At 44.9% G+C, this 17163-nt stretch overlaps 1 protein-coding gene across 3 annotated transcripts in view; it reads left to right on the top strand.

Moving 5' to 3' along the window:
• Window positions 1-3342: 3342 nt before the first annotated feature.
• Window positions 3343-17163, top strand: part of LOC138795973 (uncharacterized) — a 37537-nt gene continuing 23716 nt past the window's right edge. The window contains exons 1-2 of one of the 3 annotated variants that reach the window (XM_069975772.1): window positions 3343-3431; window positions 14550-14696. In XM_069975772.1, coding sequence (XP_069831873.1) covers window positions 14572-14696 — 125 coding nt within the window. In that variant the 5' untranslated portion in view covers window positions 3343-3431; window positions 14550-14571. The other 2 variants (XM_069975771.1, XM_069975773.1) reach the window with 2 other exon arrangements.

Genomic DNA, 17163 nt, shown 5'->3' on the forward strand with positions numbered 1-17163 from the left:
ATTTTGGATCATACTTTTTACCACAGACATAAATTTTTATGCAATTTTAAGCAAAAAATTGCAAGCTGGTGCTCATATAAAGTCACCATCCTGCACATCCTTAACTTTTTTAAGTTGCCCAATGTTATGCTTGGGTCACACTTAAAAGTATACGTTCCTATGCAAAAATTTATTTTGACACAAAATTGCAGGAGGGTGCCTGTATAAACACACCGTGAACTTTTCTTTTTGGCAGATGCTGGGCATCTAGCATTCTGCTCAGTTTGTACTTTTAACCGAAAATATCATTTTTTATACTTTTTAATGCAAAAATGTATTTGTATGCAAAAGGGTTGCTGTATGAAGACACAATTCTGCACATCTTGAACTTTTATTAATGGCAGATGTCATAATACATATATATGTGTGTGTGTGTACATATATGTGGTTTAGTATGAATTTCTATGTGATAGTTTAGGGTTTTTTTGTACAAGAGAAAATTGTCCTGGCTGGTAGGGGTGCAAAATACCACCTGACAGCATACTGTATATAGAATGTTATGGTTATTAGGATGGTGCTGTTTCCCTTTAAATCTGTGTATGATGGGAGGGGTATAGCTAAGCAGGAGCTCTTCCTCCCCTCTCACAGCATGTAGCCTCAGGATATATTGCTGCAGCTGCATCCCCCTCCTGTATTACCCTAGATGGGTTATTAGGAGACTTAGAAAGGTTGCTATGATCCTATTGGTTCCTGGAAGGTGGGGTGATATCACTGTCCCCTAATAATATACATCACACAGTTTCCTATATTCACCCGCACTGCTTTTTTCTGTACAGGTGCCCTTTAAATGTATAGACCCATTATATAATATAACGTTATTGGCCTCCAGCTGGCTTCTATAATGAGATACATTGACGTGTGACATCACAGGAGGCTGACACCAGGGTTACATTAACCATGACAGCGTGGGGCTTATATATAGCGCAAAGTCATAGAAATCACAGCAGCCATCACAGTTATAAATAGACGGATTGACGCCAAAGAAGTAAATAGGTCAACAGGCTACGAACCTGCCGAGAGGCTGAAGGATGAGGAGTTATATAAGACAGGAGGAGGCCGCCATCTTCTATCTCCTCAGCATCAGGCTCTCTGCTTGCAGTCAGTGAATGGGACCATACAATGTATCAGTATAAGCAATCCAAGCCCTGGCCTAGTGCTGAGCACAGGAGGAGATATGGTACAGTGTGTTAGAATAATCATCCGCTCTTATCCTACTGCTGCTGATAAACTATATAATGTAACACTATAATCACTGATAACCCTGCTCACACAGCTGAACACGTTATAATGTATTAATACAGCCAGTCATAGTCCTTGTACAGTCCTACTCACACAGCTGAACACGTTATAATGTATTAATACAGCCAGTCATAGTCCTTGTACAGTCCTACTCACACAGCTGAAGGTTTGTTTCAGTGTATCAGTATAATCAGTTACTCCAGCGAAAATCTTTTTCTTACAAATCAACTGGTTTCAGGAAGTTATATAAATTTGTAATTTAATTCCATTTAAAAATCTCCAGTCTTCCAGTACTTATCAGCTGCTGTATGTACTGCAGGAAGTGGTGTATTATTTCCAGTCTGACACAGTGCTCTCTGCTGCCACCTCTGTCCATGTCAGGAACTGTCCAGAGCAGGAGAGGTTTTCTATGGGGATTTGCTGCTGCTCTGGACAGTTTCTTTATACTATGGCTCCTCTACTATGTGACTATTATAAGGATATTACAGGCTCACACATGACGGAATTGCAGCGGATTTGAGGCTGCGAGTCCACAGCAGAAATTGCTGCCATTCCTGTACTGTGTGATTACATACTCCCAGCGGAATTTTCTTCCCGCTGTATGTAAACGCCCCTCCCCAGTGAATATATTACCCGTTCCGCTCTCCACCCTGCTTCTGTGGCTCCTGATGTCCCGCTCAGCCAATCAGTAGCTGCGGCAGGACAATGCACTGATTGGATGAGTGGGACATCAGGGAGCCGGGAGCAACAGAAGCAGGGCGAATTGCGGGCTGGTAATGTATTTACCAGGTGGGTTAAGGGGGGCAGCGTTTAGGGTCCTATAACACGGATCGGTTTTTAACGATTAACGACTAACGATAAGTGGTCGCAAACGGGGTTGTTTATCGTTAACCTGAAATCGTTCACCATATTACACTGAACGATGGTCGTTAGATACGATCAGTACTATGATCGTTTATTTCTTCTGATCCCAGCAAAACAATGGGCAATGTGCAATTACACTGAACGATTAGTGAACAAATGCGGAACTACAGCGAACGAATGTGGAATTACAGCGAACGATTAGCGATAATTTTAGGTTCAGATTTAGATTAACAACATACGAACGATTTTTCGATCGTTGGTTGCAATTACACAGAACGATTATTGTTTAAATTTGAACGCTATAACGTTTTTTCGCACGATAATCGTCCCGTGTAATAGGGTCCTTATATACTCGCAGCAGGATGAAATACTCCGCTGCGAGTATGTAATTCTATTCAAACTGACAGTACCGGTATCTGCTGCAATTTCGTTATGTGTGAACCCACCCTTAGGGCCCTATTACAAGGGACGGTTATCGTGCAAAAAATCGTTATATTGTTAGAATTTAAACAATAATCGTTCTGTGTAATTGCAGGCAACAATCAAAAAATCGTTCGTATGCCGTTGATCGTTGATTTAGATCTGAACCTAAAATTGTTGTTAATCGTTCGCTGTAATTCCACATTCGTTCGCTCAAGTTCCGCATTTGTTCACTAATTGTTCAGTGTTATTGCACATTGTTCATTGTTTTGCTGGGATCAGAAGGAATAAACGATCATAGTAATGATCGCAATAACGATCATAGTAACGATCGCAATAACGATTATCATCATCATTATCCAAAAGATGGCCCCGATTTGTCTTTATTTTTACATTGTGTGAACATTGCCTAAAAGGGGAACTCCAGCAATTTTTTTTCTTTCAAATCAACTGATGTCAGAAAGTGCCAGGGATTTGTAATTTACTTCTTTTTAAAAATCTCCAGCCTCCCAGCACTTATCAGCTGCTGTATGTCCTGCAGGAATTGATGTATTATTTTTCAGTTCCTGACATGGACAGAGGTGGCAGCAGACTGGAAAGAATCACTTTCTGCAGGACATACAGCAGCTGATAAATACTGGAAGACTGGAGATTTTTTTTTTTTAATAGATGTAAATTACAAATCTATATAAAAAAATAGCTGGAGTACCCCTTTAAATGGCTTAATTGTTCAGATAATAGTGCAGGGTGCACCGGCTGCGTTTCCTCTTGGCTCGGAGGCTTCTGCATTGTCAGGTAATGTGTGAGCTGTCAGTCACACGGAATGAGGAAGAGAAGGGAAAATCACGAGCAAAGGTTACCTGAGCCAGGTGAGTGCGGGAGCAGATGTGCTAAGAAGCTGGGGGACCTGTGTGCGGCGAGCCACCACCTGTGTGGACCCGGGCAGAGGACCAGGCACCGCACCGCTCCAGGTCAGTGGGGCCTAGGCAGTGGGGCCCAGGCAGTTTTTAGGCCTAGACCTGCAGCTTCTCCGGGCAGAGGGGCGGTCACTGCAGGCAATATCTATAGCAATAAGGCATGAAGAAATGATTGACAGATCAGATGAGTGACACAGAGACATAGAAGAAAAGAGGATGGGGTACTGGGGGCTGTGGGGGGCAGGTTGGTGGTCGCTTTACCCTGTTATAGTCAGTGATGGTTAGTAGCCTCCTCGTCAGAGTAGAATTAGCCAAAAGTGATCTATAGTCTATGGGGTTTGCTTTCTACCCCAGGTCCTGCTCTGATCTATTCTTATCGCTGTATTTTTGTGTCAATTGAATCCACTATAGATGAACAGTCTGATAGATGTCACCTGCACCGACACATTGTAACAACCAGCAGGAGCCCAGAGTCTGGACTACAATGGATGCCCCTCAGCTAGATGAAGGATTAGGGCAGCTGGGGTCACACTACTGTACTATGGACACATTTAGGTTTCCTTGTTATGACCTGACGATGACCCCCCCCAAGCAGGTCATCAGATCTGTGGCTGTCCAGGCATGATGGGAATTGTAGTTTCGGTGGAGGACCGGAGGTTCCTGTCCTTGCTGCATAGCAGTCGGTGATACAGTCAGCCACCAATCTCTGGAGCGGTGTAGCAGAGTTATGTGTGCGCAATGAGGGACTGGTGGGGACAGTCCGCTCGAGAGACATGTATAACAGGACGGACCGGATTACAGAACACTCCTGTAATGTACAATACAGGCAGGAACCGAGGAGCCTCAGTGCAGGATCTGTAACAGGGTCCGGGACCCACCATGTACCGCCAATGATACCGGGGTCTCCTTATGTGGTAGAAAAGCCTATGGGCCCCATTAGGCACCAGGGATGTGGTGCACCTGCTCATCCTGCACCCCTAAAGCGATGCCACTAGACCCAGAGTCTGGTCTATTATCCCCTATTAGGGGGACAGTCTGGTCTGGGGTCTCTATTAAGGGATAGTCTGGGATTTGCATGTATAGGGGGTCTTGTCTGCAGTGTGTAAAGGGAAGTCTGTTCTGGGATCTGTATTAGTGGGAGCTTGGTGAGGATTATGGGGGTCTGGTGTCTGTAATAAGGGGGAATGTGGTCTGGGGTTTGTATTGGGGGGGGGGGTCTGGGGGTCTATGATATAGGATTCTAGTGTGAGGTCTGTATTATGGAGAGTGGTCTAGGGTTGGTATTATGGGGGATCTGGGGTCTGTATTATGGAGGGGGTCTGGTCTGGGGTCTGTAATAAGGGGAAGTGTGGTCTTGGTTTGAAATACAATGGATGGGGAGTCTGGTCTGGGGTCTGTATTATGGAGGGTCTTATCTGGGGTCTGTATTATGGGGGATGGCTTGAGGTCTGTATTATAGGGGTCAGGTCTGGGCTTTGTATCATGGGGGGGTCTGGTCTGGGGTCTGTATTATGGGGGGGGCTTAGCCTGGGGTCTGTACTAAGGGGGAGTCTGGTATGGGGTCTGTATTATGGGGGGCTTAGCCTGGGGTCTGTATTAAGGGGCAGTCTGGTATGGGGTCTGTATTATGGGGGTCAGGTCTGGGCTTTGTATCATGGGGAGTCTGGAATGGGGTCTGTATTAAGGGGGAGTCTGGTATGGAGTCTGCATTATAGGGGGTCTGTTCTGGGGTCTGTCTTATGGGGGTCTGGGTTCTATCTAATGGGGGTCTAGGGTCTGTATTATGGGGGAGTCTAGTTTGGGGTCTGATTCATTTTGGGGGCTCTGGAGGATCTGTATTTAGTTAGGTGGTCTGGGGTCAGTACTTTGGTGGGGCAGATGGCCCACAGTTTTGCATGCAGTACAAGGCAGAGTCATCCAGAAGCTGTGACACATAGAGATTCATAGTCATCACTATCCTCCCATCCTGTAGTGTTATGGCAGATACTTGCTGTCAGTGAGAGGAGAGGAGCCTGTACACACTGCACATGAGGTATCATAAGGAAAGGGAAAGTTACCACACACAATCCTCCTCCACCTGTATACAGGGATCACTGCCCACCGTTACATCATCAGCCCCAGGACACAACAGCATGTGACACCAACACAACGCAGACACTGAAACATGTTATTAAAGTCATTATAGATGACACTGTAAGGGCCCTATTCCACCGGACGATTATCGTTCAGATTATTGTTAAATCATTCGAATCTAAACGATAATCGTTCGGTTGAAATGTAGTTAAGGACTAATGACCGAACGAGAAATTGTTGATCGCTTTATAAGACCTGGACCTATTTTTATCGTTGCTCGTTCGCAAAACGTTCGCAAATCGTTCGCATTGAATAAGACGTCGTTCGGTCGTTTGCAGTAGATGCGAACGCAATAGCGAAGAAATAGCGAAGAAAAAACTATCGCAAATACGATCATAAGTAACGGTTATCGTTCCATGGAAATGAGTGAACGTTTTCAGGTCTTTCGCAATAGCGGTCGTTTGAGATTGTAAACGATTATGCGAACGATAATCGTCCGGTGGAATAGGGCCCTTATAGAGGATCTGTAGATGACACTGTTATAGAGAATCTGTAGATGACACTGTTATGGGGGGATGTGTAGATGACACTGTTATGGGGGATGTGTAGATGACACTGTTATGGGGGATGTGTCAATGACACTGTTATGGGGGATGTGTAGATGACACTGTTATGGGGGATGTGTTGATGACACTGTTATGGGGGATGTGTAGATGACACTGTTATGGGGGATGTGTCAATGACACTGTTATGGGGGATGTGTAGATGACACTGTTATGGGGGATGTGTAGATGATACTGTTATGGGGGATGTGTCAATGACACTGTTATGGGGGATGTGTAGATGACACTGTTATGGGGGATGTGTAGATGATACTGTTATGGGGGATGTGTCAATGACACTGTTATGGGGGGATGTGTAGATGACACTGTTATGGGGATCTGTAGATGACACTGTTATGGGGGATGTGTAGATGACACTGTTATGGGGGGATGTGTAGATGACACTGTTATGGGGGATGTGTAGATGACACTGTTATGGGGGGATGTGTAGATGACACTGTTATGGGGATCTGTAGATGACACTGTTACGGGGGATGAGTAGATGACGCTGTTATGGGGGATGTGTAGATGACACTGTTATGGGGGATGTGTAGATTACACTATTATGGGGGATGTGTAGATGACACTGTTATGGGGGATGTGTAGATGACACTATTATGAGGGATCTGTAGATGACACTGTTATGGGGGATCTGTAGATGACACTGTTATGGGGGATCTGTAGATGACACTGTTATGGGGGATCTGTAGATGACACTGTTACGGGGGATGTGTAGATGACACTGTTATGGGGGATGTGTAGATGACACTGTTATGGGGGATGTGTAGATGACACTGTTATGGGGGATCTGTGGATGACACTGTTATGGGGGATGTGTAGATGACACTGTTATGGGGGATCTGTAGATGACACTGTTACGGGGGATGAGTAGATGACGTTGTTATGGGGGATGTGTAGATGACACTGTTATGGGGGATCTGTAGATGACACTGTTATGAGGGATGTGTAGATGACACTGTTATGGGGGATCTGTAGATGACACTGTTATGGGGGATGTGAAGATGACACTGTTATGGAAGATCTAAAGGTGACACTATTATGGAGAATCCAGAGATGACACTGTTATGGGGGATGTGTAGATGACAATGTTGTGAAGGATCTGTAAATGACACTGTAATGGGGGATCTGTGGATGACGCTATTATGAGGGATTTGTAGATGACACTGTTATGGAGCATCTAGAGATTACACTATTGTGGAGGATCTAGACATGGCACTGTTATGGGGGATGTGTAGATGACACTATTATGAGGGATCTGTAGATGACACTGTTATGGGGGATCTGTAGATGACACTGTTATGGGGGATCTGTAGATGACACTGTTATGGGGGATCTGTATATTTCACTGTTATTGGGGATCTGTGGATGACACTGTTATGGGGGTTTCTTGCTGTGGACATATTGATGGGTTGTTCAGTTGGTGACATCATATACCGCCATAGTTGCATTTGTATTATTTCTACACCAGGTGGCACAGTATGTGATGTTTCTTCTTAGTGTCCTTAAAAACTCTGAGAATTTGCAGAATGCACTAAAAATCCAGCTGTACTGCAGGAGGTGTATACAAAAAAAATATGGGCACAAAATATCCATAAAATATATTTTATTAAATCACTTATAAAGTTTTTTCCAAAATAACTGTGCAAAAATGAAAACCCTATGTGGACAGGATACCGTCACTCACAAGCACCATGGGCATCCAGCACCTAGGGGGCCCAGTTGCCCCTAGCAACCAATCAGATTCCACCTTTCATTCCTCACAGACTCTTTGGAAAATGAAAGGTGGAATCTGATTGGTTGCTAGGGGCAACTGGGCCAATTCTACTTTACACCAGTTTGATAAATCTCCCCCCTAGTATACAGCTATTGCATCCTGCCCACGAAACAAAGTGTTAAATAAAATCAATCATAGTCACCCAGGATACACAATCGTAAATCTACTATTAAATAGCGTTCCTGCAATCTATGGGGAATAAGTACACTGATGTAACTATGCTATATGCTACTTGCACTAAACTGGTAAAGGCTCACCCATGATTTCGTGTGGGGGGTGGGAGCCGTTCACACACAAAATCATGGGTTAACCCTTACCAGTTGAGAGCAAGTAGCATATAGCATGCTTACATCAGTCTACTTATTCCCCATAGATTGCAGGACCGCTATTGAATAGAAGGTTTATGACTGTGTATCCTGGGTGTAGTGCTCAGGTCCTCCTAGGAAACAGGAGCCCTAGGCTGTTGCCCAGTTTGCCAACATGTAAAACTCGCCCGGCGAGCATGACCTCTATGTCCGACTCAAACAAGGAAGAGAACGATGAAATCTGAGGAGAAAATGTACCGAATTTTGGTTTTGCCGTTGGTGCTGATAAGGGACAGTAAGGAAATCCCCATGGGGTGGGGGTTCCCCCGATACATATAGTGTGTGGTGCCGGGGGATAGTAAGAAAGCCCTTTATAATATCCAGTCCATACAGGTCACCACGCAGCTCCCCCCTGACTGGCAGATGAGTCTCCATTGTTGGTATAGAATGACATCCTCTATCATCTGCCTGTATCTTATATCTGTATATGTACCTGTGCCCATATATTATTGCCATAGAGTGCCCAATTATCATTGCCATACATATTAGTGCACTATATAAATACTGTATACTGTCAATACTTACAGTGCCCATATATTAGTTTCATATAGTGCCCTTATATCAGTGCCAGAGAGTGCCTGTATACAATTGCCCATAAGTCGTATTGTGTCTAGATACCATTGCCATATAATATCCATGCTGATCAGTGCCATGTAGTGCCAATATATCAGTGCTTTATACAGATCATACTTTATATCATCGCCATTTTGTGTCCACACATCAGTACCAGTATATCAGTCATATAGTGCTCACATATAATTGCCTGTTCATACGTATTGTTGCCATATTGTGTTGCCACAGCAGAGTCATCATTCCTGTATCATATTCATACATATTAGCGCCATATAATGCGCAGATGTCAGCGCCATATAGTGCTTTTACATTGATCCCATTGCCAGATATTGTCAATACATATTGCATATAATAAGTATTACCTGATAGATCAGTAAGAGGCTCCTCCTGTATGTACTTATTACCTATATTACGGTATTTTACCCTTTATAAGAGGCACCTGACTGTAGGACGCACCACTAGTTTAGACAACTGAATACAGGAAAAACATTTATGTTAATAAACTTCCCTAGTGGTCAAGGGTTAAAATGGGTCACTTTAACACTCTCCATGACAGTACATTATATGGACACATACACAACTCTGCTGCATCATATACACTCAACTCTGCTACATCGAAACACACACAGCTCTGTTATATTATAAACACCCAGCTCTGCTACATCATACACACTAAGCTTTGCTACATAAAAACACACACACGTGCTGCTACATCATACACACCCAGCTCTACTACATCAAAACAGATAAACACAGCTCTGCTACATACAGTCAGACACACACACACACATTTAATACAGATTGTCCCTACTTACAGTATATATAGGGAGCCCATCTCTAAGCATGTAACTAATCATGTGACTGTGACATCACTGAAGGTCCTGCAGGTCCTTCAGCTCCTGTTTTTGTTAAAGGGGTTGTCCAGCAAAACTCTTTTTCTTTCAAATCATCTGGTGTCAGAAAGTTATATAGATTTGCAATTTACTTCTATTAAAAATCTCAAGTCTTTCCATACTTATTAGCTGCTGTATGTCATGCAGGAAATGTTTTATTTTCAGTCTGACACAGGGCTCTCTGCTGACATCTCTGGCCGAGACAGGAACTATTGTCTCGGTTTTCTATGAATCCCCATAGAAAACCTCTCCTGCTCTGGGCAATTCCTGTCTCGGCCAGAGATGTCAGCAGAGAGCACTGTGTCTGAATGAAAATAAAACATTTCCTGCAGGGCATACAGCAGCTAATAAGTATGGGAAGACTTTAGATTTTTTTAATAGAAGTAAATTACAAATCAATATACATTTCTGATATTAGTTGATTAGAAAGAAAAGAATTTTACTGGACAACCCCTTTAAGGTCTTATGGGGCTCCTACATGCAGGAATCTGGAGATGATGCATATCACCTCCACATTCCAATCCTGCAGGGCACTCATCTCTCTTATCGGCAGGAGCAGGGAGAGGACAATCTCAGCCGTCGGGCACAGCACTGAACCAGCACTGTGCCCAACCATAAGGGCAGCATTCAGGGTGGTATAAGACACAGGCACTTTTTAGCAAGATATTTTCTTTCTAAAAAGCGCATCTTATAAAACAAAAAATATGGCACCTATTTGACCTTGTTATCTGTAAAAAAACACACTCCAACCTCTCCACCATGGCCAAGACCAAAGAGCTGTCTAATGACACCAGGGACAAAATTGTGGATCTGCACAAGGCTGGGATGGGCTACAAGACAATAGGCAAGCAGCTTAGTGAGTAGTCAACAACTGTTGGCGCAATGATTAGAAAATTAAAGAAACACAGGATGACGGTCAATACTCCTCAGTCTGGGGCTCCATACAAGATCTCAGTTCGTGGGGTCAGGGGCAGAACTACCGCCGTAGCAGCCGTAGCGGCTGCTACGGGGCCCCTAACATCAGGGGGCCCGTGGCCTTGGCCCCCCGAAGATGACCGCTTGCAACACCCGGCGGCCGAGCGGGCCTCCCGGGTGTTCAGTGTTCTGACTGACAGCGCGAGAAGCCATAGGCTTCCCGCCCTGTCAATCATTCTTGTGACCGCAAGCAAGCATTCTGCTTGCGATCACAAGAGTGTCCCACCCAATGAGCAGCTCTTTGGTGAAGTCCTGGCAGCGTCATCGCTGAGCGCTCAGTGTGCGCCGCCGCGGCTGGGACTTCCGGTACTAAGAACACAAACCGGAAGTCCCAGCCGCCGCGGCGCACACTGAGCGCTCAGCGATGACGCTGCCGGGACTTCACCAGAGGGCTGCTCATCGGGCGGAGGCAGAGAGAAGAGGAGACCGGCGACCGACGGGGGAGCGTGGGGTTAGGTGAGTTATGTGTTTGTTTTTTTAATCAGAGGGGCAACACTGCGGGCTATGTGGGGAAGGGGATGCACAATACTGGGGGCTATGTGGGGAAGGGGATGCACAACACTGCGGGCTATGTGGGGAAGGGGATGCACAACACTGCGGGCTATGTGGGGAAGGGGATGCACAATACTGGGGGCTATGTGGGGAAGGGGATGCACAATACTGGGGGCTATGTGGGGAAGGGGATGCACAATACTGGGGGCTATGTGGGGAAGGGGATGCACAACACTGCGGGCTATGTGGGGAAGGGGATGCACAACACTGCGGGCTATGTGGGGAAGGGGATGCACAATACTGGGGGCTATGTGGGGAAGGGGATGCACAATACTGGGGGCTATGTGGGGAAGGGGATGCACAATACTGGGGGCTATGTGGGGAAGGGGATGCACAATACTGGGGGCTATGTGGGGAAGGGGATGCACAATACTGGGGGCTATGTGGGGAAGGGGATGCACAATACTGGGGGCTATGTGGGGAAGGGGATGCACAATACTGGGGGCTATGTGGGGAAGGGGATGCACAATACTGGGGGCTATGTGGGGAAGGGGATGCACAATACTGGGGGCTATGTGGGGGAGGGGATGCACAATACTGGGGGCTATGTGGGGAAGGGGATGCACAATACTGGGGGCTATGTGGGGGAGGGGATGCACAATACTGGGGGCTATGTGGGGAAGGGGATGCACAATACTGGGGGCTATGTGGGGAAGGGGATGCACAATACTGGGAGCTATGTGGGGGAGGGGATGCACAATACTGGGGGCTATGTGGGGAAGGGGATGCACAATACTGGGGGCTATGTGGGGAAGGGGATGCACAATACTGGGGGCTATGTGGGTAAGGGGATGCACAATACTGGGGGCTAAGGATAGACAACACTGGGGGCTAAGGATGGACAACACTGGGGGCTACATGGGGGATGCACAATACTGGGGGCTATATGGGGGATGCACAATACTGGGGGCTATATGGGGGGATGCACAATACTGGGGGCTATATGGGGGATGCACAATACTGGGGGCTATATGGGGGGGATGCACAATACTGGGGGCTATATGGGGGATGGGAATGCACAACACTGGGGGCTACCTATATGGGGGATGGACAACACTGGGGGCTACCTATATGCGGGACGGGGATGGACAACACTGGGGGCTACCTATATGCGGGACGGGGATGGACAACACTGGGGGCTACTTTTATGGGGAATGTGGGCCATCTAAAAGGGGAACTACACAGAGGGGCCATTTATGAAAGGGACTAGGGGGCATCTATAAGGGGAACTACACTGGGGGGGTTGACACAGAGGGGTCATCTAAGAGGACTACACAGAGGGGACCATATACTGTAGGGCAGGGATAGGGAACCTTGGCTCTCCAGCTATTGCAAAACTACAGCTTTATTTTTGACTGTCCATACATGATGGGAGTTGTAGTTTTGCAGAAGCTGGAGAGCAGAGATTCCCTACCTCTGATATAGGTGATGCACAGAGGGTGTCATCTACTATAAATGGATTACACAGAGGGGGATCTCTACTATAGTAGATGCACATGGGGCCATCTATATGGAGGACTGAACAAGGGGCAATCTATAAGCTGTCTACACAGAGCCTAATTTGTCTGTCTGGCAGATTCTGTGGATTCGTGGCTCGGAGTTCTTATAATGGCCCAGGACAGATGGAGAAGAAAATGAAAAGGAAACAACTCTAATGAGAGAAGGCGTCCCCTGTGAGTCACTTAATATAACTGCAGTGTAATTTATATGGTGTATAGAACCTGTGTAGAGCTGGGTGTGTTGATGGCATAGTGGTTGGTCGAGGAGGGGGGGGGGGCCCAATCAAAAGTTTGCTGTGGGGCCCAGCCATTTCTAGTTACGCCCCTGCGTGGGGTGAGGATGATTATGAAAAAGGTCAGGAATCAGCCCAAAACTACACGAGAGGAAATGGTCAATGAGCTGAAGAGAGCTAGGACCACAAATCCTGCAGGGCACACAAGGCCTCCCTGCTCCAAAACATGTCCAGGCCCTTGTGAGGTTCCCAATAACCATCTGCTAGTGCCATAAATTAGCGCCATATAGTAATACTTTATCATTGATGAAGTGCCCATAAAACACTGCCATATAGCAGGAATAAATCATTGACAAATTGCATCAATATATGAGTGTTACATAGTGTCCAATGATATATATAGTATCCATATAGTACTGCCACATGGTGCTCATATACCACTCTCAGTGAAGACGCGGATTACCCTGAAGGTGCTCAGCCATATTGGGGCCTCTACACATGGTGGCAATAGGGGTGGTTGAAGCCCCTAAAGATTCCAGGGCAATCCCTGCACCAGGAAGATTAGGAAAAACAGCATATATCCCTGTAAATGAATGTCGCCATACCTTGCTTAGTTAAAGCCTTAGCATGGGCCACCAATGTTTGCTCCTTTGACTGCTCATCGATGGGGGTCTCAGGGGGAGAGATCCAGATAACTGAGACAAATATACCGCCAGATATGGGGATATAAATGATATAACAGTCTGGTGGTGACCCCGGACCCCAGCAGGAATTTATAATGAAAGGTTCATAAAACCATTGTGAGACGTTCCTCCCTGGATGTTATCCTGAGGTCACTAAGAGACATGAAAAATGAGGCCGCTCTATGGTGGTCCGATGAACCGATAACTGGCGAGTCTGAACTGCGTCCACTGGGACTGTAGGAACGGCCCGTGACCTTTGGAGGGTCTCGGCACAGCGTACATAGCGTACATCTGTCAAGGTATATGGCGGTATACTTTTTATATAACACATAGAAAAATAGCATTGACTGCACTATTCTACACTGTAAAAAATTTATTTTGTACTGTATCCTTTTTTTTTTTTTTTTAAACTTGGATGCCCATGGGCGACATATACCGCCATATGACATATGTCTGAGCCATCTGTGGGGAAATTAGATTGAAGGCTGGAACATGATCTGAGCAGCGGAATATACTTCATGTTTTAGCTCCTCACCATGGTCAGGATCTCTGCTTGCTGGTGAGGAATGGAAATAATCTATTCTTGCCTCAATAGAGACATAGACTGATATAATCAATGACCACATGTACTGTGCCGTAGCATATGCCGGGGGCTATATAAATGCATTGTGGATACAATGTATATTATATAACCTCCAGGCTGTACAGTTGTCCTCTATGTGCAGCTGAGCACACTGACATTACCGCACACAGCAGATCCAGATCACCAGTATAGCGCTGTATACTGTGAAGCCCTCTGTTCTGACTATGTTATATCTTATCTGCAGAAAACCTCTGGTTAGTGGTTCCATGGCTCCCTCTACAGACCAACTCTCTTATTACATCTATGGAAAAGGCAGCACAGCCACCCTGCTTCTCCTCCTGGTGAATGTGACCCTGATCTCAGCAATACTGGCCTGCAGCTTCTGCAAGAAGTAGGATATACAGAACCAATGAGAATGTTATCTGTACAATTTATTAATATTTATTATCAATATCTGTCTGTCTATCTATCTCCTATCTATCTATCTATCTATCTACCTCTCTCCTATCAATCTACTTATCTCTTATCTATCTACCTCTCTCCTATCAATCTACCTATTGGTGCGTTTATACAGACAGATTTATCTGACAGATCTTTGAAGCCAAAACCAGGAACAGACTATAAACAGGGAACAGGTCATAAAGAAAAGACTGGGATCCATCCTCTTTTCAAATCCATTCCTGGCTTTGGCTTCCAAAATCTGTCAGATATATCTTTCAGTGTAAACGCACCCTATCTCTTATCTATCTATCTATCTATCTATCTATCTATCTATCTATCTATCTTTCTATCTATCTATCTATATATCTCTTATCTATCTATCTATCTATCTATCTATCTATCTATCTATCTATTCCAAAGGATCGCCCACAGCACTCCAATTCGTATATCAAATAATGTGATTTATTGCAACATAGTAGTGCTGCTCAGAGATTCAAAAGACTGATATCTATCTATCTCCTATCTATCTATCTATTGGTGCATTTACACAGACAGATTTATCTGACAGATCTTTGAAGCCAAAACCAGGAACAGACTATAAACAGGTATCAGGTCATAAAGGAAAGACTGTTATTTCTCCTCTTTTCAAATCCATTCCTGTCTTTGGCTTCCAAAATCTGTCAGATAAATCTTTCTGTGTAAACGCACCCTATCTATCTATCTATCTATCTATCTATCTATCTATCTATCTATCTATCTATCTATCTCCTATCTATCTATTATCTATCTATCAATCAATCATCTATCTATCTATCTATCTATCTATCTATCTATCTATCTATCAATCATCTATCAATCATCTATCTATCTATCTATCTATCTATCTATCTATCTATCTATTATTAGTAAGTGTGTGTTGACATGTATCACACGTGTTGCAGTCAGTGATAACATCTGCAGTCAGCAGCGGATTATAATAGGTCTGTTTCGGGCGGTAGCCCGGGGCCCTGAGCTCCTGGGGGGCCCATGGCCACCAAAACAGACTTTTAGTTTAGGTGTGTATTGTCTTCTGGCTACAATTCTGCCATAATTTGCAAAAAAAATGCTGCTTTTTACAGTGATTTTCCACTGACATTATTTATCCTGTACTATGAACACCACGCTTGTGCTGCCATAGTTAGGGTGCGTTCACACCTACAGGATCTGCAGCTGATTTTCTGCAGCAGATTTCAGTTAAATAACTGAACACAGCATCAAATCTGATGCTGTGTTCAGTTATTTAACTGAAATCTGCTGCAGAAAATCAGCTGCAGATCCTGTAGGTGTGAACGCACCATTAAAGAAGTTTGGGGGGCCCAGGCTTAGTAAACCTTAGTGAGCCTATGGTAAAGTTAATCTGCCCCTGTCTGCAGTATATAAAGTAGCTGGACACATACCCTAAAACTACATCAGGTTTTCACATAGGTCCTGAAAGTCTCTAAAACCAGCGCCCCCATGTGGTCACCAATAGCCATGCAGAATTCCTGTCAGGTGTGAATGGGCGACCTATCTTATTTAGGTTGTGTTCCCGCATTTAGGATCACAAATGCAGCCAGATGATAATTCAGCTGGTAGACAGGAGGTTGTGCAGCTTCCGGCTGTGATACCTCTCCTGGGTAGAGCTGGATTATACAGGAGGCACATAGGGAATTTTACATTTTTTGGGGGGAAAAGTGGTTTTACATAAAACTGAGAGAGTAGCCAGAACTTGGGTGACATCAGCAATACTGCCGGCAGAGGAGCAGAGGGGGGTTGTGGTGTGTATGTGTGTAGTTTGTGCTGTGTAGTTTGTGCGTGCATAGTGGATACTTTGGCCCAGATTTATGGTGTAAGCTGCCCACAGAAACAAATCACAGCTCCTCTATGATTTTACCAGAGCTGAAAGCAGAGCTGTGATTGGTTGCTGTGGGCAGTTCACACCAGTGTATATTTTACACCCCTTGATACATCTCCCCCCCCCCCCCTGCATTCAGTGTGTAGGGTATGTATAGTGTATGCAGTGCATGTACATTTTGTGTAATATCTGTATGTGCAGTGTTTATATAGTGTATCTACTGCGTGAGCAGTGTGTGCATATGTACACATGTGGTGTGTGGTGTGTGTTCATGGTGTGTGTAGTGTGCATTCAGAGTATAGTATATACATGGAGTATATATCATATGTGTATATGCCATACGTAGTATGTGTGTGCAGTGTATATAGTGTGTGTGCAGTGTATGTACAGTGTATATAGTGTGGGTAGTGTGCATTCAGTGTATAGTATATACATGGAGTATATATCATATGTGTATATGCCATATGTAGTATGTGTGTGCAGTGTATATGTGTAGTGTATGTACAGTGCATGTATGTAGTGTATGTGTACAGTGTATGTAGTG

This window comes from Dendropsophus ebraccatus, chromosome 6 (assembly GCF_027789765.1).
Source record: "Dendropsophus ebraccatus isolate aDenEbr1 chromosome 6, aDenEbr1.pat, whole genome shotgun sequence".
Taxonomy (NCBI): Eukaryota; Metazoa; Chordata; class Amphibia; order Anura; family Hylidae; genus Dendropsophus; species Dendropsophus ebraccatus.